The sequence below is a fragment of the Tupaia chinensis genome, unplaced genomic scaffold, assembly GCF_000334495.1.
Source record: "Tupaia chinensis unplaced genomic scaffold, TupChi_1.0 Scaffold000099_1, whole genome shotgun sequence".
Taxonomy (NCBI): Eukaryota; Metazoa; Chordata; class Mammalia; order Scandentia; family Tupaiidae; genus Tupaia; species Tupaia belangeri.
In genome coordinates this window covers 7,328,177-7,347,356 of record NW_006159563.1, presented here as the reverse complement: position 1 = coordinate 7,347,356, position 19,180 = coordinate 7,328,177, and the positions used below count along the sequence as shown (strand labels likewise).

Here is a 19,180-nt window from a genome sequence, read left to right as displayed (position 1 = left end):
AAATTTTTAAAAAGGATACACACACACTTAAATTATTTGATACCAAAAAAAAAGGGCATTGAATTTACATAGTATTATTAGTTCATTTTTTGGTTGAGAGATGCAGGTTTGCTCCTCATAATACTGACAGTTACTAAACAGAAATTCGTAGGGGAAATGATATGTCTTAAATTTATCACAAGAATTCTTAATTAAACAAGCTCAAAGGGAAAATAAGAATTAAACAAAAGCTTTCTATGAAAAACACACTTTACTGCTACTTCTGTTGTTTCACCGCTTCACAGGGGTCTAGGTTCAAAGTAAGACCCTCCGAGACATCACTCACCACTCTGACAGCAACACAGAGTCGACTGGGAAACGTGGTATGTTCTCTGGTAGATGTACTAATACCTGCGGATCAACTGGTTGCTGATTTGTAGACCCGCAAAAAAGAATGCAGAAGTACAGAATTTTGTAAGATGAGAAAAATAATTACAAATTTAAGTGAGCAACACATGAATGATTTCACAATTTTACTCTCTATTTGCTATTCAAAGTTCATGTGTAAGGTTCTCACTCCTTAAACAGTAAAGTATAAGTCACCATTCTCCTCTAATTTTTGAAATAATTTTAAACTGCGCAATCCAGATTCTCGTTCTCCATTTTTCCACAAAATAATGAGATGATCTGCAGAGCATGTCACTAGTCCATGATCTTCAAAGTATAGAAACATCTGTAAAGAAAATGAAAACTACTGAGTATAGGAACCTCAAGAAGAGAAGAGCCTAACAGATTAACACGTGTGCTTGTAAGATGTGAACCTTCGAAACATCTTTGATTCTGAATGTAAAACTCTTTTTAAGTGTTGGTAACAGTCTGCTATCGAACATCTTAATAATCGGAACTTTGTTGATAATGCTCAACTATAAAATAATTAAGTACTAGCTACATATAGAGAGAGTACATGAATTCCCAAATAATAATAGCTAATTCTTCAAGTCTTTTTCATTAATATTTTTGCCTCATAGGCCCAGCAGATGGTGTAAAGACTACATTGCTGGACTCCCACGTAGTTGACAGTGATTTGAGTCCCTGACCCGATAGCTTAAAATTCATGCCAGCCACATACACATGCGTGCCCAAAATCCTGAGAGGAGAATGGAGGAGAAGGGACTGCGGTGTGGCCATTCCCCCACCCCACCGGGGTGGGGGGGGGGGTTTTTCTTGCTTTCCCTATCCCTGCCTCTGTCTCTCAGGTGAGCACACACGCCCTACAAAAAAAAAAAAAAAACAACTCTCTAAAAGAATATTTTTGCCACAGGACACATGTGCTCACTTTAGAGAGACAGTGAGAGAGGGAAAGTATGAAATCACCCCCTAAAGGGATGGCCACACCACAATCCCTTCTCCACCATTCTTCTCTCAGGATTTTGGGCACACATGCACATGCATGCAGCATATTTTACGAGCCACTGAGTTCAGGACTTGAACTGTAGAGCTGGCCATGTGGGATTCAGTGCCTAACAACCATGCCACCTGATGGCCTCAAATATTGGTTTTAAGATTTTGTAAGATATATTTTGTAAGATATGTCTTCTGTAAGATACAGGTCTTGCTTTAATCAGATTCAGTGCCTAACAACCATGCCACCTGATGGCCCCAAATATTGGTTTTAAGATTTTGTAAGATATAGGTGCTGCCCCACCTATGTCTTCTGTAAGATACAGGTCTTACTTTAATCATTATTCACAAATGGCTCTTGTTAAAAAATGCCTAAATTCCAAATTTCCCAATAAACACGGGCTTCTGCTCTCTATGTAAAAGTAGACCTAATAAGCATTTACTGAGTGTCTGCTCTACATCTATGATCCCTACCCTCAAGAAGGTTCTGTTCAGTTGCACAACCAAATCACAGCTGAAATGGCACTAATGAAGGACTACGTAATCAAGGGCCGAATGACACAGTGCAGACTACAACGTGCCATCGAAATTTAAAACAGGAAGACTGGTCAGTAACCACTGAAGTTGTCAGAGAAAGCTTTGACCAGAGAACACTCTCCAAGTAAAGGAAAGGAACAGTCTGGAAATTCAGAGTAAGAAAATGAATGGGTGTTGGTGACAAGGTGGTGTGACCTACTCTGGAGTGCAGAGCTGGCATCTGAAAGGAGATAGATAAACCCATGCAAACAAAGAAGGCCTTGAAGGAAAGAGCAAATTAAAGGAGACGGAGTATCAAGGAACAAGAGGAGGAGCGTTTTCTCTGAAATGATGTACGCATTCTGAAAAGAGTGGAAAAAGGCCACGGGGGGACTCAGCTGATGATGAGGGAGGGAAATGTGGAAGCAGAATGCCTCAGGTCATGGGGTAAACAATTCAGTACACAGAGGGGTTGAGTCAGAGAGCATGGATAAAAACAGAAATAAAAAAAACCTAGGAGACGGCACCTAAAACATAGCCTAGATTTTATGAATCAAGCCAGAGATACTTTTTAAAAATGTTAAAAGTGTCAGTACTTTAAGTAAAATTCCTAAGAATCTGACAGTTTTACATTATGACAAATGTGCCATTTTGATAGTTTTCTCCATCATTTTAAAACCTTTAGTGAGTCCTTACTGTTTATGAATCAAGCCAGAGATACTTTTTAAAAATGTTAAAAGTGTCAGTACTTTAAGTAAAATTCCTAAGAATCTGACAGTTTTACATTATGACAAATGTGCCATTTTGATCGTTTTCTCCAACCTTTAGTGAGTTCTTACTGTTTAAAAATAAAATCCAAACTATTCAACATTATACTCAAGGACATTCAGACCCAAGACCACCTTCCCAGACCTTCCCTGCTAGAGTCTGTTCACAGGAACCCAGAGCTCCAGCCTAGCCAATCTGTGCCTTGCACCAAGCAATGTATCTTTCCACGCCACAGTCCAGCTCGTCATTCTAAACGACACTACGGCCACCCAAGCAAAAAGAAAGCTTAAAAACAAGAAAGAAAACAACTGAACTAATTGTTAGAGGAAAGCAAAGATGAGCAAGACGCGGTAGCCAACATCCAGGAGCTGACAGTAACAAGGCTATGTATTAATCCTACCTGAACTTCAGAGTTCAGCCCCAGTCTCAACACTCATATCACTAACCAGCTGACAGGATTCAGCAAGAAAAGTTTCTTCCAACTCCTTAGTGTTCACCTGCTACCCCTATGGCCTACCATCAGCCTAGACTAACAGCTTAGCAGGTCTGTATGCTCTCTCTCCCCCACAGTGTGAGACCCGTGAGGGCAAGGACTGTCCTTCGTATCTCCTTGCAACTCCGGCATCCAGTGTCTAGGTCCTGAAACACAGGAAATGCTCAATAACCAGGGGCTGCTGCCGCTCCTAAGCCTGAATGGCCTTCCAAATGAAGGTAGTGTGTTCCTCTCTGGGTAGGAAACAGGGAAGAACAATTTAAGAAATTCATCACTTTGGGTGCTGCTTAACTGGTATCAGTTCTGACCATCTCCTTCTCCTGACTGATCTTACTCCTTCTTCAAGGTCGTGGATTTCCACAAAATGTTTCATGTATCTTATAATTTTCAGTTAATACTTTCATATAAGCATAATGATAAACAAGACACAGTTTTAATTAAAACTAACCAATTATCCTTCAGAGGCACTAAAAACACCACTCTCTTCATGAATTTGATAAAGGTCTCTGGAATTAAGATTCTGTGACGGCTTCCCCCCTACACACACAACCACAGCTTTCCACGTACCCTCTGCTGCCTACAGTTACACACGTACATTCCACATGATTAACACTGCCCTACTGTCAGCTCTATTTCTTTCTTTTTTTTTTTTTTTTGGTAGAGGTTTTTGCTATAGGGCACGTGCGCTCGCCAGACAGACAGAGAGAGACAGAGAGACAGAAAGCGAGAAATCACCCCCCAGGGGGGATAGCCATGCTGCAATCCCTTCTCCTCCATTCTCCTCTTGGGATCTTGGGCATGCACGCACACGCGCCCGGCGTGAGTTTTAAGCCACCAGGTCAGGGACGCAAACCGCGGTCAACTACATGGGAATCCAGAGACATAGCCATTACGCTAACCGCTGGTCCCCTGTCAGCTCTATTTCATAAATAACAATGGAGATTAAGCCTAGCCTTAAAAGTGATGCTTCCTTGCTTCCTCAAGTCCTGTCTCTATAAAGGGAGACCCTCACTGTACATACTGTTAACATATCCTATCCTACCCCATGTCCAGACACAGCCAAAACCTATAGATCAGAGAGAAGTACAGGTCTTGATGAGACACTGAAGCACAGATATTTCTGAGACCAACTGAATGGGAAGAGGAGCCATACCTCCACAGATGACGAGTGTCCAATCAAATCTCCAATAAGCTCCAGTGAACACGAAGTGACATTTTCTTGTTGCTTTTTAACAGGCTGGTTGGCTTGTTTGTTCACTCTTCCAAATCCCCACATGTTAAAAAAACCTAAAAAACACAACCATTTCAGTCATTTCCAAAACTACTGTACTCTTATAACAATATACATGATCAGAAAAATGGAGAACATTTAAATGCAAATATGCTCCATGCTTCTTTTAGTCAAGGGTTAAATGGATAGTGTGAGGCGCTATGCTAGTCTTTTAAATACATTATTTCATTTCCTTTCCTAGCCAACTAGGTATATTCTTTACCTCTTTTTATCGCCCCTACTAGCACGCAGGTGAAGGGATATTAGCATATAAAAAGACAGGTACCAGGGATAAAAGAGTAGTAGTAAAAGGCCTCAATGGCAGTGTCTAACTATCAAAACAGGGGGCATAACTGTGGCTAATCCATCAATAAAGCACAGAGGAAAAGCTGCAAGTGTAAGTCCAAGAACATACCATAGGCTTTCAGGTAAGTGAAAAAACAAACAAAAAACAGAAGAATCTAAAAGAAACTGATTTTCTATGCAAAGATTGGTAACTAATTCACTCAAACATTCAGTTTTGTTTTTCAAACAAAACACATAAAAGTCAAGAGCTCATGAGATAATAATACCTACACAAAGACAAGGCCAGCTCTGTGGCTTAGAAGGCGCTGCTCAAGAGAAAATGACAGTTTGAATCCCCAGCCCAGACAGCCTAAAATATACCCAGCAGGCATGAAAGTAGCCCGGAGATCATGGGGTGGGCTGGAAGTCCAAAGGAAGGAGATCGCAGTGTGACCAGGCCCTACAGAAGTGCTCAGCTCTTTCTATCTCCCCCGCCACTTGCATGCTCTCTTATCATGAATAACGAAAAATACTTTAAGAACTCAAAAAATACTTAATTTTTTCCAAAAATTAAGTTCAATGTTAATGTTAGTGCTTCAAGGCTAAAGAACACTTCAGTCTGACATCTGCTGGTACAAATTCTGTTTGTGTATCAGTCAGAACTATAGACAACAGGAATAAATAATGCCTTCACTAGACCATGTGGTCCTTCAGATTTCCAGAAAATAACAGTTTTCCCTCAAAACAATAAAATCTCAACTGACCTGAACTAAAATAAAAAGGTAGTTCTAGGGGCCGGCAAGTGGCATGGTGGTTAAAGGCGCTGGACTCCCACATGGCTGACCACGGTTCAAGTCTCGGACCTGGTGGCTTGCTTTCTCACTTCCTCTTTCTCTCTCTCCCTCTGTCTCTCTCTGATCAAACTGGAAAATAATAATGATAATGATAATAAATAAAGTTAAATAAAATAATAATTTTTTTTTTAAAAAGGTAGTTCTAGGGGCCATAGGCTGACCCACGTGGATGGGTGCCGAGTTTATGCCCAGAGACCTCTCTTGGTATGCTGGGCACATGTTTCCATGATCTGGAGCTGGCTAAGGCTGCAGGTAGATTATGGAATGAAGACCCTGCTGGGGGTGCTGTTTCTTCCCCTGCCTTCTCTGTCTCTCCCACTCATAGAACGAACCTTTTGTAAAGAGCCCAGTCACCACATGCCTCCTATAAACACCGGATGCCTATTTGGAGCACATCCTATATTACTCTCGTCGTTACACAAAACCTCCTTTTTTCTGACTTCCACGTGAAAACAAGGACAGAGAGAGAAAGACACACATACCTGTTGGTACTGGTTCAGCTGCAAGCTGCTGTTTTTCTCGTAACTCCCAAATGCGTACACTGCCATCTTCTGAGCATGAGATTAACTGCCTGTCAGAAGAGAAAATCAGTACTACCAAGACAGAGAGCACCAAAGAGGGCCAGTGCTAAATGTCTACTGCAAGAATCACTGGCGCCCTCAACTGTGTTTACTTCTTCTCAGGATAAAAGCCATAATTTAACATGGTTTTATAATGCAAACGAAAAGCACCACTCTTCGTGAAGGGCATACATTACACTATGTGACATTCAGAAAACAGGGTATGAATCACACTCCCCAATATCTTAAGCAGCCCTTTTCCCTTTCCTCACTATGCATCTTCTCAGAGTGCTTCTAATCCTGAAAAAAATCCCGCAGATAAAATAATGCTACTCCTTCCCATAATTCCACCCCTAGAAACTCAGCAGCTAGATCTACCCAAGAGGAAAACCTTCCTCTTTGATTCTGGCTATAAACAAACAACAAAAACACAGGTTTGTAGAAAATACGGGAAGAGAAATTAGCATATTACAAGTGCCCAAAGTCTTTTACCTTATTAAATATATATCAGATATATTAAATCACCCCTGCCTACAATGAAATTCAATGTAATTCATTTGAACCTTGCTTCTTGTAAATTCTGTAATATACTGTCACCAATTCTTCTGTCACAGACAGCCACAGGGCAGTCTTCATTTCCAAAAGAACAAGCAGGTCAAGCCACAGAGCCAGGTAACTTGGCCACTTCATAAATTAATCTGGTAGCCCCAGGAACCATGACTTTCTTTCATCTATTACAGCACAGATGGGGTCTTGTACCTGTTTGGAAGTTTGGCAATGTGCAGGACACTGGAGTCATGTGCAGTTTTCTGGCAGGCAATCACACGCTTCATTTGAAGGCTATACACATATAAACCCCTTCCAACTGCAGCAAATACGTTCTGGAGAGGGAAAAGTTCAGAAATGGGTATAAAACTAGTGCTCGCCACTACCAGGTATAATAGATTTCCAACACGCTTGTGACATCAGAAAACCATTATCACTTTCCCTATTACGAGCCTTCGGCCCAAATTATTATCCTGCCCTCTGAAGTCCAAAAATATGAAAGCGCCAAGAAAAGATCAGAGCATTTATAAGGTAGGATGAAACCACTAATGTCGAGAAAGCTCCACATCTTATACCCCTGAGTGTCACTTTATTACTTGCTGAAATATGACAGTGAGAGAAAGGAGCTAAGGCTGGCAGTCTGGCCCTGCAGCAGAAGCTGCTGAGATAAACAACCTGGATTTTCATTCACTATCTCCTGGAGAAAATTACCTAGCTTCTTTTGCCTGGAAAATGCGAGCAAAATTACTTGCACTCCACATCTTAAGTAATCAAGAGACCTATGAATGATACAAAAAAGTATATTCTGTAGTTGTACTATCCTCGTAAGATTCTCTAAAGGCTTCATGAACACATTTTTGCAAATGTAGTATTAGAAACACCTTTTTACAAAAATAACTTTAGTCTTCTGAAGTATATTTATGTATCTTACTACAGTCTTATAATACCTTAAGGTAGAAAAGGTAAGCATTTATTGCCATTTTGCAAATGCACAAGTTAAAACCAAAAAGCATTTAAGTGAAAAAGAAATCAGACATAGAGTCAGTATTAGAATCAAAGTTGTAGGACTCCTGTCCCTTGCTCTTTCCTCATACCATACACCTCACTTCTGAAACTATTCTGCATTATTAGACTTCTAGTAGTACTTGTTTTAGGTTCATTAATTCTCACTCAGAAGATGCCCCATGAGGCAGACCTTTAAACGATCTACAACTTGCTCTCCTGTTCTCACCAAAGGCCCCAGGGACCTCCAATCTTTCTCACAAGATCTCAAAAACTGCTACACACCCAATTTAGATCTACACTCTCTGAACCAAAACAGGTTTGCCAGAGTCTAAATCTGGAATGATGCCCTTGACTCCCAGGAGTGGTCCTTTGTACCGTGACACAGGTTGAGGACCAGCCAGGGCCATTAATGAAAACAGCCAGTATGCTAAAATCTAGAGCCCTAGGGACTACCTTCAGTGCAAATCTCCAGAAATTAGTTCTAGATGCCAGAAAATCTGTGTATAGTTTAAGTTATTTACACAAGTCACAAGGAAAATTCTAAATACAACTAGAGAACCCATGAGCTTTGGGCAGCACTGACTCAACTAGGATACTCTATCACTTGTCATCAATAATTAATGGTCCTCTCTAGAAGGAAAGAACACCGAACAAAAAAAGAAAAATTAGGAAAACTAAATGTTTTATCAAGCATTTATAATAATTAATATCAATTAGATATTTTAATATTAAAAAAATACAAAATTTTAAAAACATTTTTAAATACTAATTTATACAAAAGTGAGAAAACAGTATAAAATTAAAAATCTACATGTAATTTGGGGGGCTACAACTCTTAAAGATCTAGTTTCCTCCTTTTCTGAAACCATATTGTTATCATAAACATTTAAGATTTTTGTTTTCAAAATAGAGATACAAACAAGCCTAATCTTTGGGTCTATTAACGTTTTTAAAAATCCTGTTCTTGGGACCAAGAGATGACATAATGGTTACGTCACTGGACTCCCACATAGTCGACTGCAGTTCAAGTCCCAGATCCAGTGGCTTAAAACTCATGCCAGGAGCATGTGTGTGCATGCCCAAAATCCCAAGAGGAGGCTGGAGGAGAAGGGGCTGCAGTGTGGCCATCTCTCCTGGGGGTGATTTCTCACTTTCTGTCTCTCTTCCTCTCTCTGTCTCTCTGGTGCGTGCACATGTCTTATAGCAAAAAATCACTTCAGAAAAAAAAAATCCTATTCTTATCCTTTAAAAAAAAAGTCACAAAAAGGGATACAATGGGCTACACTGTACCCCTCCAGTAAAGTACAATACTGCAGAATTATTTTTTTATTTATGTTTTGCCATAGGGCACATGGGCTCACCAGAGACAGAGAGAAGGAAAGTGAGAACTCACCCTCCACCCCAGGGGGTTGGCCATGCTGTAATCCCTTCTCCTCCATTCTCTTCTCAGGATTTTGGGCATGCACGCACATATGTCCAGCATGATTTGCAATCCGCTGGGTCCAGGACTTGAATGGCAGTTAGCGATGTGGCAGTCAGTGCTTAAACCATCGTGCTACCTGCTGGCCCCAACCCTGAGGCTTTAAAAGGAGAGATTTTTTAAGATGATAGCCAAGATTCAATAATCCATTGATATTAAGAGTCAGCCAGGTGGTGCAGTCATTATCAGACTAAACCACGGTGCTGACCACAGGTTCGTATTCGCTGGGTCCGCCTGAAAACATGCCAGGTGCTTGTGCATATCCCCAAGATCTTGAGGAGCCAGAGGGCTGGGGACAGGAGTTTGGCATGATGAGACACTGTCGAGGGTGCTTCTCTTTCCTTCCTCCCTCCACACTCTCTCTCTCTCATGCACATATCTCTATCATGAATAAAATAAACTTAGAAGTCAAGATTAAAATGCCTTTTTAATTAAAGTGCTGTAAGCTTTAAAAAAAAAAAATCAGACTATTTGAAAGCACAACATGAAGCCATGAGAAAATATCTTTTTATTGTCTATCATGAGATTAAAAAACAGAAATTGGGTTTATTTAAAAAGGGAAGTTAAAAGATATTTATCAACTTTTTATTTTTTACCTCTTCATCACATGTGAAATGATGAATAGAAATATCAGTCAGCTTTTGACAGAGCTTTATTTCTTGCTGGGTGTCCAGCTGTGGGGCTGGGTCCCAGAAGTTGCGTTCATAAGCCTGCATGGTCCAGTCCAGGGCATCCCAGATGATCAGCTCTCCAACATGGGAACCGGTGACAAAACTCAAATCTAGGCAAAGGTCACACAGGCCTCAGTACGGATTATTTCATCTAGGCTAAAGGCAAAAAATGAATGAACTGCCTACTAGCAATGCTCTATAAAACCACAGTAATTAGAACAGTGAAATATCTAGGCAAGTCGCAAGAATGAAAAGACTACAAATAAAATGCAGTTTACTTTGTTATTTAATATGTGACAATGATTGTGTTTCACTTCACTAAAGAAATAAATACCTCGTGCTCAAGATAAAAACTGACTAAGTTTTAGGGGAGTATAAACGTAAGAGCCTTACCTGGAATCCTATACCAAAAATGTTTCAAATAGATGACAATATTAAAAGTACTTAAATGACTGGGGCCGACAGTTGGTATGGTGGTTAAGATGACTAGACTCCCCCATGGCTGACCACAGTTCAAGTCCTGGACCTGGCAGCTTGCTTTTTCACTTTCCCTCTTTGTCTCTCTCTGGTCAGCTTTAAAAATGTAAAATAAAATAATAACAATGAATAAAATAAAATAATTATTTTAAAAAGTATTTAAAGTACTGAAAAAATAAAGTTGAATATTTTAAGGAATATGGAATGATCAAGGGCACTTAAGAAAATGGGGGGGGGGTGTACAGCAGGTGGAATGGTGGTTAAGGCACTGGATTTCCCTTCCTACATGGCCAACCATGGTTCAAGTCCCAGACCTGGCAGCTTGCTTTCTCACTTTCCTCTTTTATCTCTCTCACGCTTTCTTTCCCTGGTGAGCACATGTGCCCTAGAGCAAAATTTAAAAATAACAATAATGATCAAATTAAACAAATAATTCTTTAACAAAAAAGATAAAGGGGAGAAGAGAAAGATCTGAGGAAAAATTTGCAACTTAGTTGTCAAAATGTGTTCATTATACTTGATGCATAGGTTGTATTTGGAAATCACTAAGAACTATCAATAGATAGAAGAAAAAAATGGGCAAAAGACCTGAAAGAGCAAAACAAAAAACATAAATGATCCAAGAACATATAAAATGATGTTCCACTCCTTTAATAATCAAAGAAATCCAAACGTAATGAGATATCATTTATTTACTGGCAAATTGGGAAGATTATAAAACAAGAAACTGCCCAATGCCAGCAAAAGCAGAGACAATTAGCATGTTCACACACTGCTAATATCCCGGTATAATCTGGTGTAGCCTTCTCAAAGATTAATTGGTAATATGCAGCAAAATGTTTTAAAAAATGTAAACCTCTTGCTCTAACAATTCCACTTCTAGGAATTTATCCTTTGGGAAACGCATAAAGACATACACAGGATGCTGTTATACATAATCTGAAAAATGTGAAGATAACCTAGACATCTAATTGAAGATTGAATAAATATTAAGACATGCACAAAGAGAAACGGTAATGCTGTTACCAGATATTAAGTTGTTAAAGTATGTTTAATTGATATGGAAATGTATTCATGATATACTATTTTCAAAACAATAAGCCATATGCACAGGTACACGCACACATCCACCCAGAAAAACACCTGTAAGGATGTGGCCTGATGTATAACACTGAGTGGTGGGACAATTTTAATATTTTTTAATGTTTCTCGCTATTTTCTAATTTTTCTTCTATGTATAATTTGTTTACAAATAAGTCTTTAAAACTTTCAAAGAATATAAAATTAATAGTTCTAAACACTTTAACTATTATATGTTTAATAGAAAGCATACACTGCTAGACTAAAAATTATCTTTAAAAAATATAATTTATTTTAATTCTTATATATTGAGCATAAAACATAACAGAACAATGCACTGAGTCCAGAAACCTAAGTTCTAATTTCGACTCTGCCTGTTACTAAACTGGGGGTCATTATGAAGTCATTTAACCCTTCTTTATCTTAGATTCCACATGCATTAACTGAGGATGACTGTATTAGATCGTTGGGAAAGTCATGATGTATTTTTCTGTTTTTCTATGTGCAAATGCATCATGACTTTCCCAATGACGCAATAAAAATCAAATTTAAATAACAGAGTCAGTCTCATAGCCTGATGGTTAAGGGAAGCTGGATCCCACCTAGCCTACCACAGCTCAAATCCCAACCCCAGTGGCCTGACAAATATTCTGTGCCTGCCCGAAATCTTGACAAGATGGAGATATGGAAGAGAAAGAATTGCAGTGCGACCACACCCTACTAGGGGTGCTTTCTTCCTCTCCCTCTCTCTCTGGTGAGCACACATGCCTTTCGGTAACCAAAGAAAACAAATGAGGAGGAGAAATGTATAGCCATTTTAAAAAAAAACACCAAATGTTATGCTTGAATCACTATATTATTTTTGAGCCCCTAATATTCTACATTAATGATCTAAAAACATTCAGTTATTTGTAATTTAGCACTACATAGCTGAGTAATTATGATCTAATTATTCCATTTATCAAATAAACCAGCAGGATAGAAACCTCTAATAAGCAGATGAACAATCTCTTAGAGATAAAGAATTACCAACAGTCACACATGTAAATATTGCTGTCTTGGTTCCAATGCCATCATATATATAGCTTGATGTCTATTTTCCACAGTTTATCCTCTGGTCAGCTTTAAAAATGTAAAATAAAATAATAACAATGAATAAAATAAAATAATTATTTTAAAAAGTATTTAAAGTACTGAAAAAATAAAGTTGAATATTTTAAGGAATATGGAATGATCAAGGGCACTTAAGAAAATGGGGGGGGGGTGTACAGCAGGTGGAATGGTGGTTAAGGCACTGGATTTCCCTTCCTACATGGCCAACCATGGTTCAAGTCCCAGACCTGGCAGCTTGCTTTCTCACTTTCCTCTTTTATCTCTCTCACGCTTTCTTTCCCTGGTGAGCACATGTGCCCTAGAGCAAAATTTAAAAATAACAATAATGATCAAATTAAACAAATAATTCTTTAACAAAAAAGATAAAGGGGAGAAGAGAAAGATCTGAGGAAAAATTTGCAACTTAGTTGTCAAAATGTGTTCATTATACTTGATGCATAGGTTGTATTTGGAAATCACTAAGAACTATCAATAGATAGAAGAAAAAAATGGGCAAAAGACCTGAAAGAGCAAAACAAAAAACATAAATGATCCAAGAACATATAAAATGATGTTCCACTCCTTTAATAATCAAAGAAATCCAAACGTAATGAGATATCATTTATTTACTGGCAAATTGGGAAGATTATAAAACAAGAAACTGCCCAATGCCAGCAAAAGCAGAGACAATTAGCATGTTCACACACTGCTAATATCCCGGTATAATCTGGTGTAGCCTTCTCAAAGATTAATTGGTAATATGCAGCAAAATGTTTTAAAAAATGTAAACCTCTTGCTCTAACAATTCCACTTCTAGGAATTTATCCTTTGGGAAACGCATAAAGACATACACAGGATGCTGTTATACATAATCTGAAAAATGTGAAGATAACCTAGACATCTAATTGAAGATTGAATAAATATTAAGACATGCACAAAGAGAAACGGTAATGCTGTTACCAGATATTAAGTTGTTAAAGTATGTTTAATTGATATGGAAATGTATTCATGATATACTATTTTCAAAACAATAAGCCATATGCACAGGTACACGCACACATCCACCCAGAAAAACACCTGTAAGGATGTGGCCTGATGTATAACACTGAGTGGTGGGACAATTTTAATATTTTTTAATGTTTCTCGCTATTTTCTAATTTTTCTTCTATGTATAATTTGTTTACAAATAAGTCTTTAAAACTTTCAAAGAATATAAAATTAATAGTTCTAAACACTTTAACTATTATATGTTTAATAGAATAGAAAGCATACACTGCTAAACTAAAAATTATCTTTAAAAAATTTATTTTAATTCTTATATATTGAGCATAAAACATAACAGAACAATGCACTGAGTCCAGAAACCTAAGTTCTAATTTCGACTCTGCCTGTTACTAAACTGGGGGTCATTATGAAGTCATTTAACCCTTCTTTATCTTAGATTCCACATGCATTAACTGAGGATGACTGTATTAGATCGTTGGGAAAGTCATGATGTATTTTTCTGTTTTTCTATGTGCAAATGCATCATGACTTTCCCAATGACGCAATAAAAATCAAATTTAAATAACAGAGTCAGTCTCATAGCCTGATGGTTAAGGGAAGCTGGATCCCACCTAGCCTACCACAGCTCAAATCCCAACCCCAGTGGCCTGACAAATATTCTGTGCCTGCCCGAAATCTTGACAAGATGGAGATATGGAAGAGAAAGAATTGCAGTGCGACCACACCCTACTAGGGGTGCTTTCTTCCTCTCCCTCTCTCTCTGGTGAGCACACATGCCTTTCGGTAACCAAAGAAAACAAATGAGGAGGAGAAATGTATAGCCATTTTAAAAAAAAACACCAAATGTTATGCTTGAATCACTATATTATTTTTGAGCCCCTAATATTCTACATTAATGATCTAAAAACATTCAGTTATTTGTAATTTAGCACTACATAGCTGAGTAATTATGATCTAATTATTCCATTTATCAAATAAACCAGCAGGATAGAAACCTCTAATAAGCAGATGAACAATCTCTTAGAGATAAAGAATTACCAACAGTCACACATGTAAATATTGCTGTCTTGGTTCCAATGCCATCATATATATAGCTTGATGTCTATTTTCCACAGTTTATCAACAGATTCTATAGAGTTTGTTTTGTGAAGAAATGAATTCACTTCTAGTTTTAATAGTGGGGAAGGTAAGGCAGGACTAATCTCTCTGTGACCTTATTTCCACTCCTTCCTTCCTCTTTCCAATTTCACCCAAAGGACAAAAGACACAAGCACGCGAAGGAGTGAAGATCGCTCTTGACTCCAGCTATGTAGCCATAACACAGAGTTAAGCTACTGAGACCACACCGCTGCCTGCTCTGACTCCCCTAAGCATCTGTGATTTCTGGATGCAACAGAAACAAAGTATTAATGGCAAGCTGGAATTTTTCATTTAAACCAAACTGCTGGCATTCACCTGAGTCAGCACATAATTTATCACTGAGTAAATTACTTATCTTCCCAAACAGGTCATTTCACACCCAACAACCTCAATGATACACTACTAGGGGTGGATTTTCACCCTGTAAGTATCAAAAGTCATTTAGTATGAAAATCTCACCTGGCATTGTCTGTCCATCCCTCACAAATACTAATACTTTGTGATTACCAAACCCAGCTGTTAGCACAAAAACAAGAAAAGGAAAAAAATTAGGAAGGAGCACCAAGAGCAATTTGACAGAAGAGACGAAACAAGGCTATTCTGTCTGTCTGTCTCAGAAAATCTTCCGCCAGGCACTCCAGCAACCTTGGTGTTGATTCTGCACACTTGTGGGAGTTCTACTGTACCATTCTATGGTTGCCTCACTGGAAATGCACTTCCCCCTGTGATGTACAAACCTAGTAACCATTCTCATCAGTCATTGATAATGGGTAAGGACAAAGAAGGAGGGACGAAAGTGGAGCAGGGAATTGCACAAGATAAATTTCAGGATTGCCAAAATGTGCAGTGTGGCTGACATGCCTATGTACAAGATCGGACTGTCAGCAAATTGTTGTCAAATGACTAACTTATGATTCTTAAATACGTTTTCATTAACACATTTTTTTGGCTTTAGCTTTCTAGTTTCCTTCCCGTACGAACTTAATAAAGAACTACTTGAAGGAAGCTTCCTCAAATGGTTGTATACCTCTTCGCTTATCATACAGCGAAAGAAGTGCCAACAAAGTTAAGGCTACTCAGTAACAACTCATCGTCTTCATTTAAGTAACCATCCTGGTTCAGTGGGACCAGTGTTTCGCTGCTAAAAGACAACGAGGCATGGCCAGTGTAATGGGCCAGAACAGAGCTGGCTTTTCTCAGCAGCCCCAGAGACTTGAGGCTCGTGGCTCAGTGTCGCTGAGAAGGCTTCAGAGGGTTTCCCAAATAAGAACTTGCCTTCTGTACTGTGTCTCTGGACATAGCTACAGGAAATGAGTCCCCAGAGAAAAATAAAGGGGCACTACTAACCATTTTACTTCTGTTGCCATAGACAAGAGCCTTCTTAGAACGACCTGCAGCTGGCTTTCACAAGGTGGCGGCTGTTCAGGAGGGGTTTGAAGCTGAGAGGGCATTCTAATGACGTATCTGAAAACGTGACTGCGGCACCCAAGTGGAGACCACACTTGCTGCTATCTGTGCCCCTCTTTTCCCTTCACAAAATGCTGCTCAGAAAGAGCCACCCCAGGCCTCGGGTGGATATGTGGCTGGGAAGATACAATCCAGTCCTTATGTGATACTCCTAAAATCTCTACCAGATTATCAGACAGAAGTCGCCAAGTGTTCCCTCACCTGCCCTTGAATACAGATCACCCAGCAGAGTGCTGGCAGGACAAGTTGTCCATTATCTGCAACCGCACTAGCTGAATGCCAGTATCTGATACTGCCATCTGATGCCGGATTCAGCTCATAGGAGATGCTCATTAAAATAATTTATGAAGCAAAATAAAATGTTTGGGAAGTCAAAACCCATAACCATGGAGAAGGGAAGACATGACTCATCTTCTTAGATCTTTACTTCAGTTTGGTGCTAGTCTTTGAGTTTTTAATCGTGATCACCTTGAATTGGCTTGAATTCTGATTATTTTACTTCACGTTGTTATGTGATATCATACCATGGGGTCAGCAAGACGAAAGAGCATAAATAATATATTCTACAAAAAAAGGAACTAGCCAGAACCAGTTGCTAAGAGTGCTGAAGTGCTGTCGGTCATTAGCATCTGCAGTCTACAACGATCACCCCACAGCTACCCAGTCATACTCTCCTCTGCCTCTTCTTTTTATGCCCTGCTCTATTCTCCTGGTGCCTATATCTTAGATCTACCAGTCAGTAAAACTTGCTCAGCTCCACTGGCCGAAACCTCACAGTGAAAAGACAGACAACCTACTAATTGAAAGCATTGTTTTAATGATGATAATTCTAGAATCCTGGAGCAAAACAAGATTGGAGTTCAGACAGGCTGTGATAAGAAGTACAAGACTGTACATGACATGTATTACACAACGAACTTACCGTTGACATTAACCAATGAGAGAATATTATCTTGATGATCAAGGAGGCGCTTAACTTCACGAATATCCCATTCTAGTGATTCATCTGTGGGTGCTACCAACCTGAAAATTACTAAATGAAAAAGACAGATTTTATTAAAATGTTCAAAAAAGATAAAACATTACTTCTCAATGGGTAAGTATTTGGGGACCAGCAAGTGGTGTGGTGGTTAAGTTGCTAGATTCCCACATGGCCAACAGCAGTTTGAGTCCTGGACCCAGCAGCTTGAAAATCACAACAAATAAACAGATAAATAAATAAATGTTTTAAAAAACACCAAGCATTTTATGTGAAAAAAATATGAGGGGATCTTCCTAAAGTTCATGGAAAATGAACATTTTGAAAAAACTACACATGGATTTAAAAAATGTTCTGCACCAAAATAAACGAGTACTTTAATTCCATTTTTCTAAAACCTTTTTGAAGTTCTCTTGTACCTACAATATTGAAAACCCATCTCAAAGAGAGCCTTATTTATACTACTTGAAAATACTTTGCCACGCCGCAATCCCTTGTCTTCTATTCTCCTCTCAGGATTTTGGGCACACACACACACACACAATCTCCATGTGAGTTTTAAGCCACCAGGTTTGGGACTCGAACCACGGTTGACTATGTGGGAATCCAATGACATAACCATTATGCCATCTGCTAGTCCCTGAAAATACATCTTTCAAATGCTTGGGACATTTGAAATGATCTATTTAATGGGTATATCCCAAGTAAGTGTGTCCTAAGAATTCTCTTCCTTTAATGACTCCTTTAAACCTACCACTGAAGCCTCCATTCTCTCTAGGGCTTTACTCCACATCCAGTCATCCCACTGGACACCCTCCCTCGTGAGTGACTGCCCAACATTCCGGAATCATCTCCACCATCGGCTTTCTCTCCTCATGTTCCCAGGCCAGTACACGCTGCTACAAAATAAGCTGCAAATTGTGCTTAATAACTCAGCTGCTTTTATTTTTAAACTTTTCTTGATACCTAGGCATATATCATTAAATTATAAACCCTCTGAGAATATACCTTATAATTTTTATTTTGTACAATTCTGACCATAGCAGATGCTCAATATGTTATTTTACTCATTTCCTGGCTTTAACAAACACAGTTTTAAACCAGGGTAAATTCTAATTGTAATCAATACAGAAAATTCAAAATCCAATTAATGGAAGTGATTCTATTAACAATTTACTAAACATCTTCTATGTTTTAGGAACTCTAAATACCAAATATGAAAGGGCCCAGTCATTGGTCTGAAAGGCACACTCTAGAATAAGAGTGACACAAGTAGATTTATGATCAATGTAGTAAGTGCTTTAATAAGTTACTGGACTAAGTAATGAGGATGTTCAAAGACCGGAATAACTAACATCCGAGAAATAGCAAATTTCAGAAATCAGGTCCTTTCTAAGTGCTGGTAATTGCTAAAGTCTCTCTTCTTTCTCATATTCCTCCTTGAAAAACAGGTTATATCATATTTCCTTCTATAACTCTTACACTATTTTACCAACATATCTCTAGAAAGGTTATTTAATCCTGACAGCCATTCGTATTCAAACTGTGGTTGTCATAAAAAGGTCTTCAACTTGATACAAAAGAAAGTTCTTCCTGATACTTTGTAAAGTTGTGTAAAAATTCTACTTAACTTACAATACTACCAAATTATCTTGTGATTGGGAGTTTGGAATACCAAGCAATATAGAGTTTAATCAAACTAATGAAAAAAGCCTTTTTTGGGACCAGCAGTTAGCGTAATGGCTATGTCGCTGGACTCCCATGTAATCGACCATGGTTCGAGTCCCGGACCCAGTGGCCCAAGATCCCGAGAGGAGAATGGAGGAGAAGGGATGGCAATGTGGCCATCTCCCCTGGGGGGTGATTTCTCGCTTTCTATCTCTCTGTCTATCTCTGTCTTTCTGGCGAGCACATGCACCCTATAGCAAAAACCTCTCCAAAAAAAAAAAAAAAAAAAGAGCCTTTTTTCTACTGACAAGAAAAAGAAACCCAACCTAATATTTTTAAAATGTCTTAGCCTCCACATTACTTCAACAATTCCAGGAGGACAAGACTGTGAAAGAGGCAGATGTCTTTTAAATAAAATAATAATAATAATAATAATAATAATAA

The 19,180-nt window shown here is 38.7% G+C and overlaps 1 protein-coding gene across 1 annotated transcript in view; it reads right to left on the bottom strand.

The window, feature by feature from the left end:
- Nucleotides 1-231: 231 nt before the first annotated feature.
- Nucleotides 232-19,180, bottom strand: part of WDR41 (WD repeat domain 41) — a 49,229-nt gene continuing 30,280 nt past the window's right edge. Inside the window, exons 8-13 of the mRNA XM_006143532.3 lie at nt 17,012-17,122; nt 9,754-9,938; nt 6,886-7,007; nt 6,049-6,137; nt 4,311-4,444; nt 232-712 (exon numbers count right to left, since the gene is read on the bottom strand). Coding sequence (XP_006143594.1) covers nt 560-712; nt 4,311-4,444; nt 6,049-6,137; nt 6,886-7,007; nt 9,754-9,938; nt 17,012-17,122 — 794 coding nt within the window. The 3' untranslated portion in view covers nt 232-559. The remainder of the gene's footprint in view (nt 713-4,310; nt 4,445-6,048; nt 6,138-6,885; nt 7,008-9,753; nt 9,939-17,011; nt 17,123-19,180) is intronic.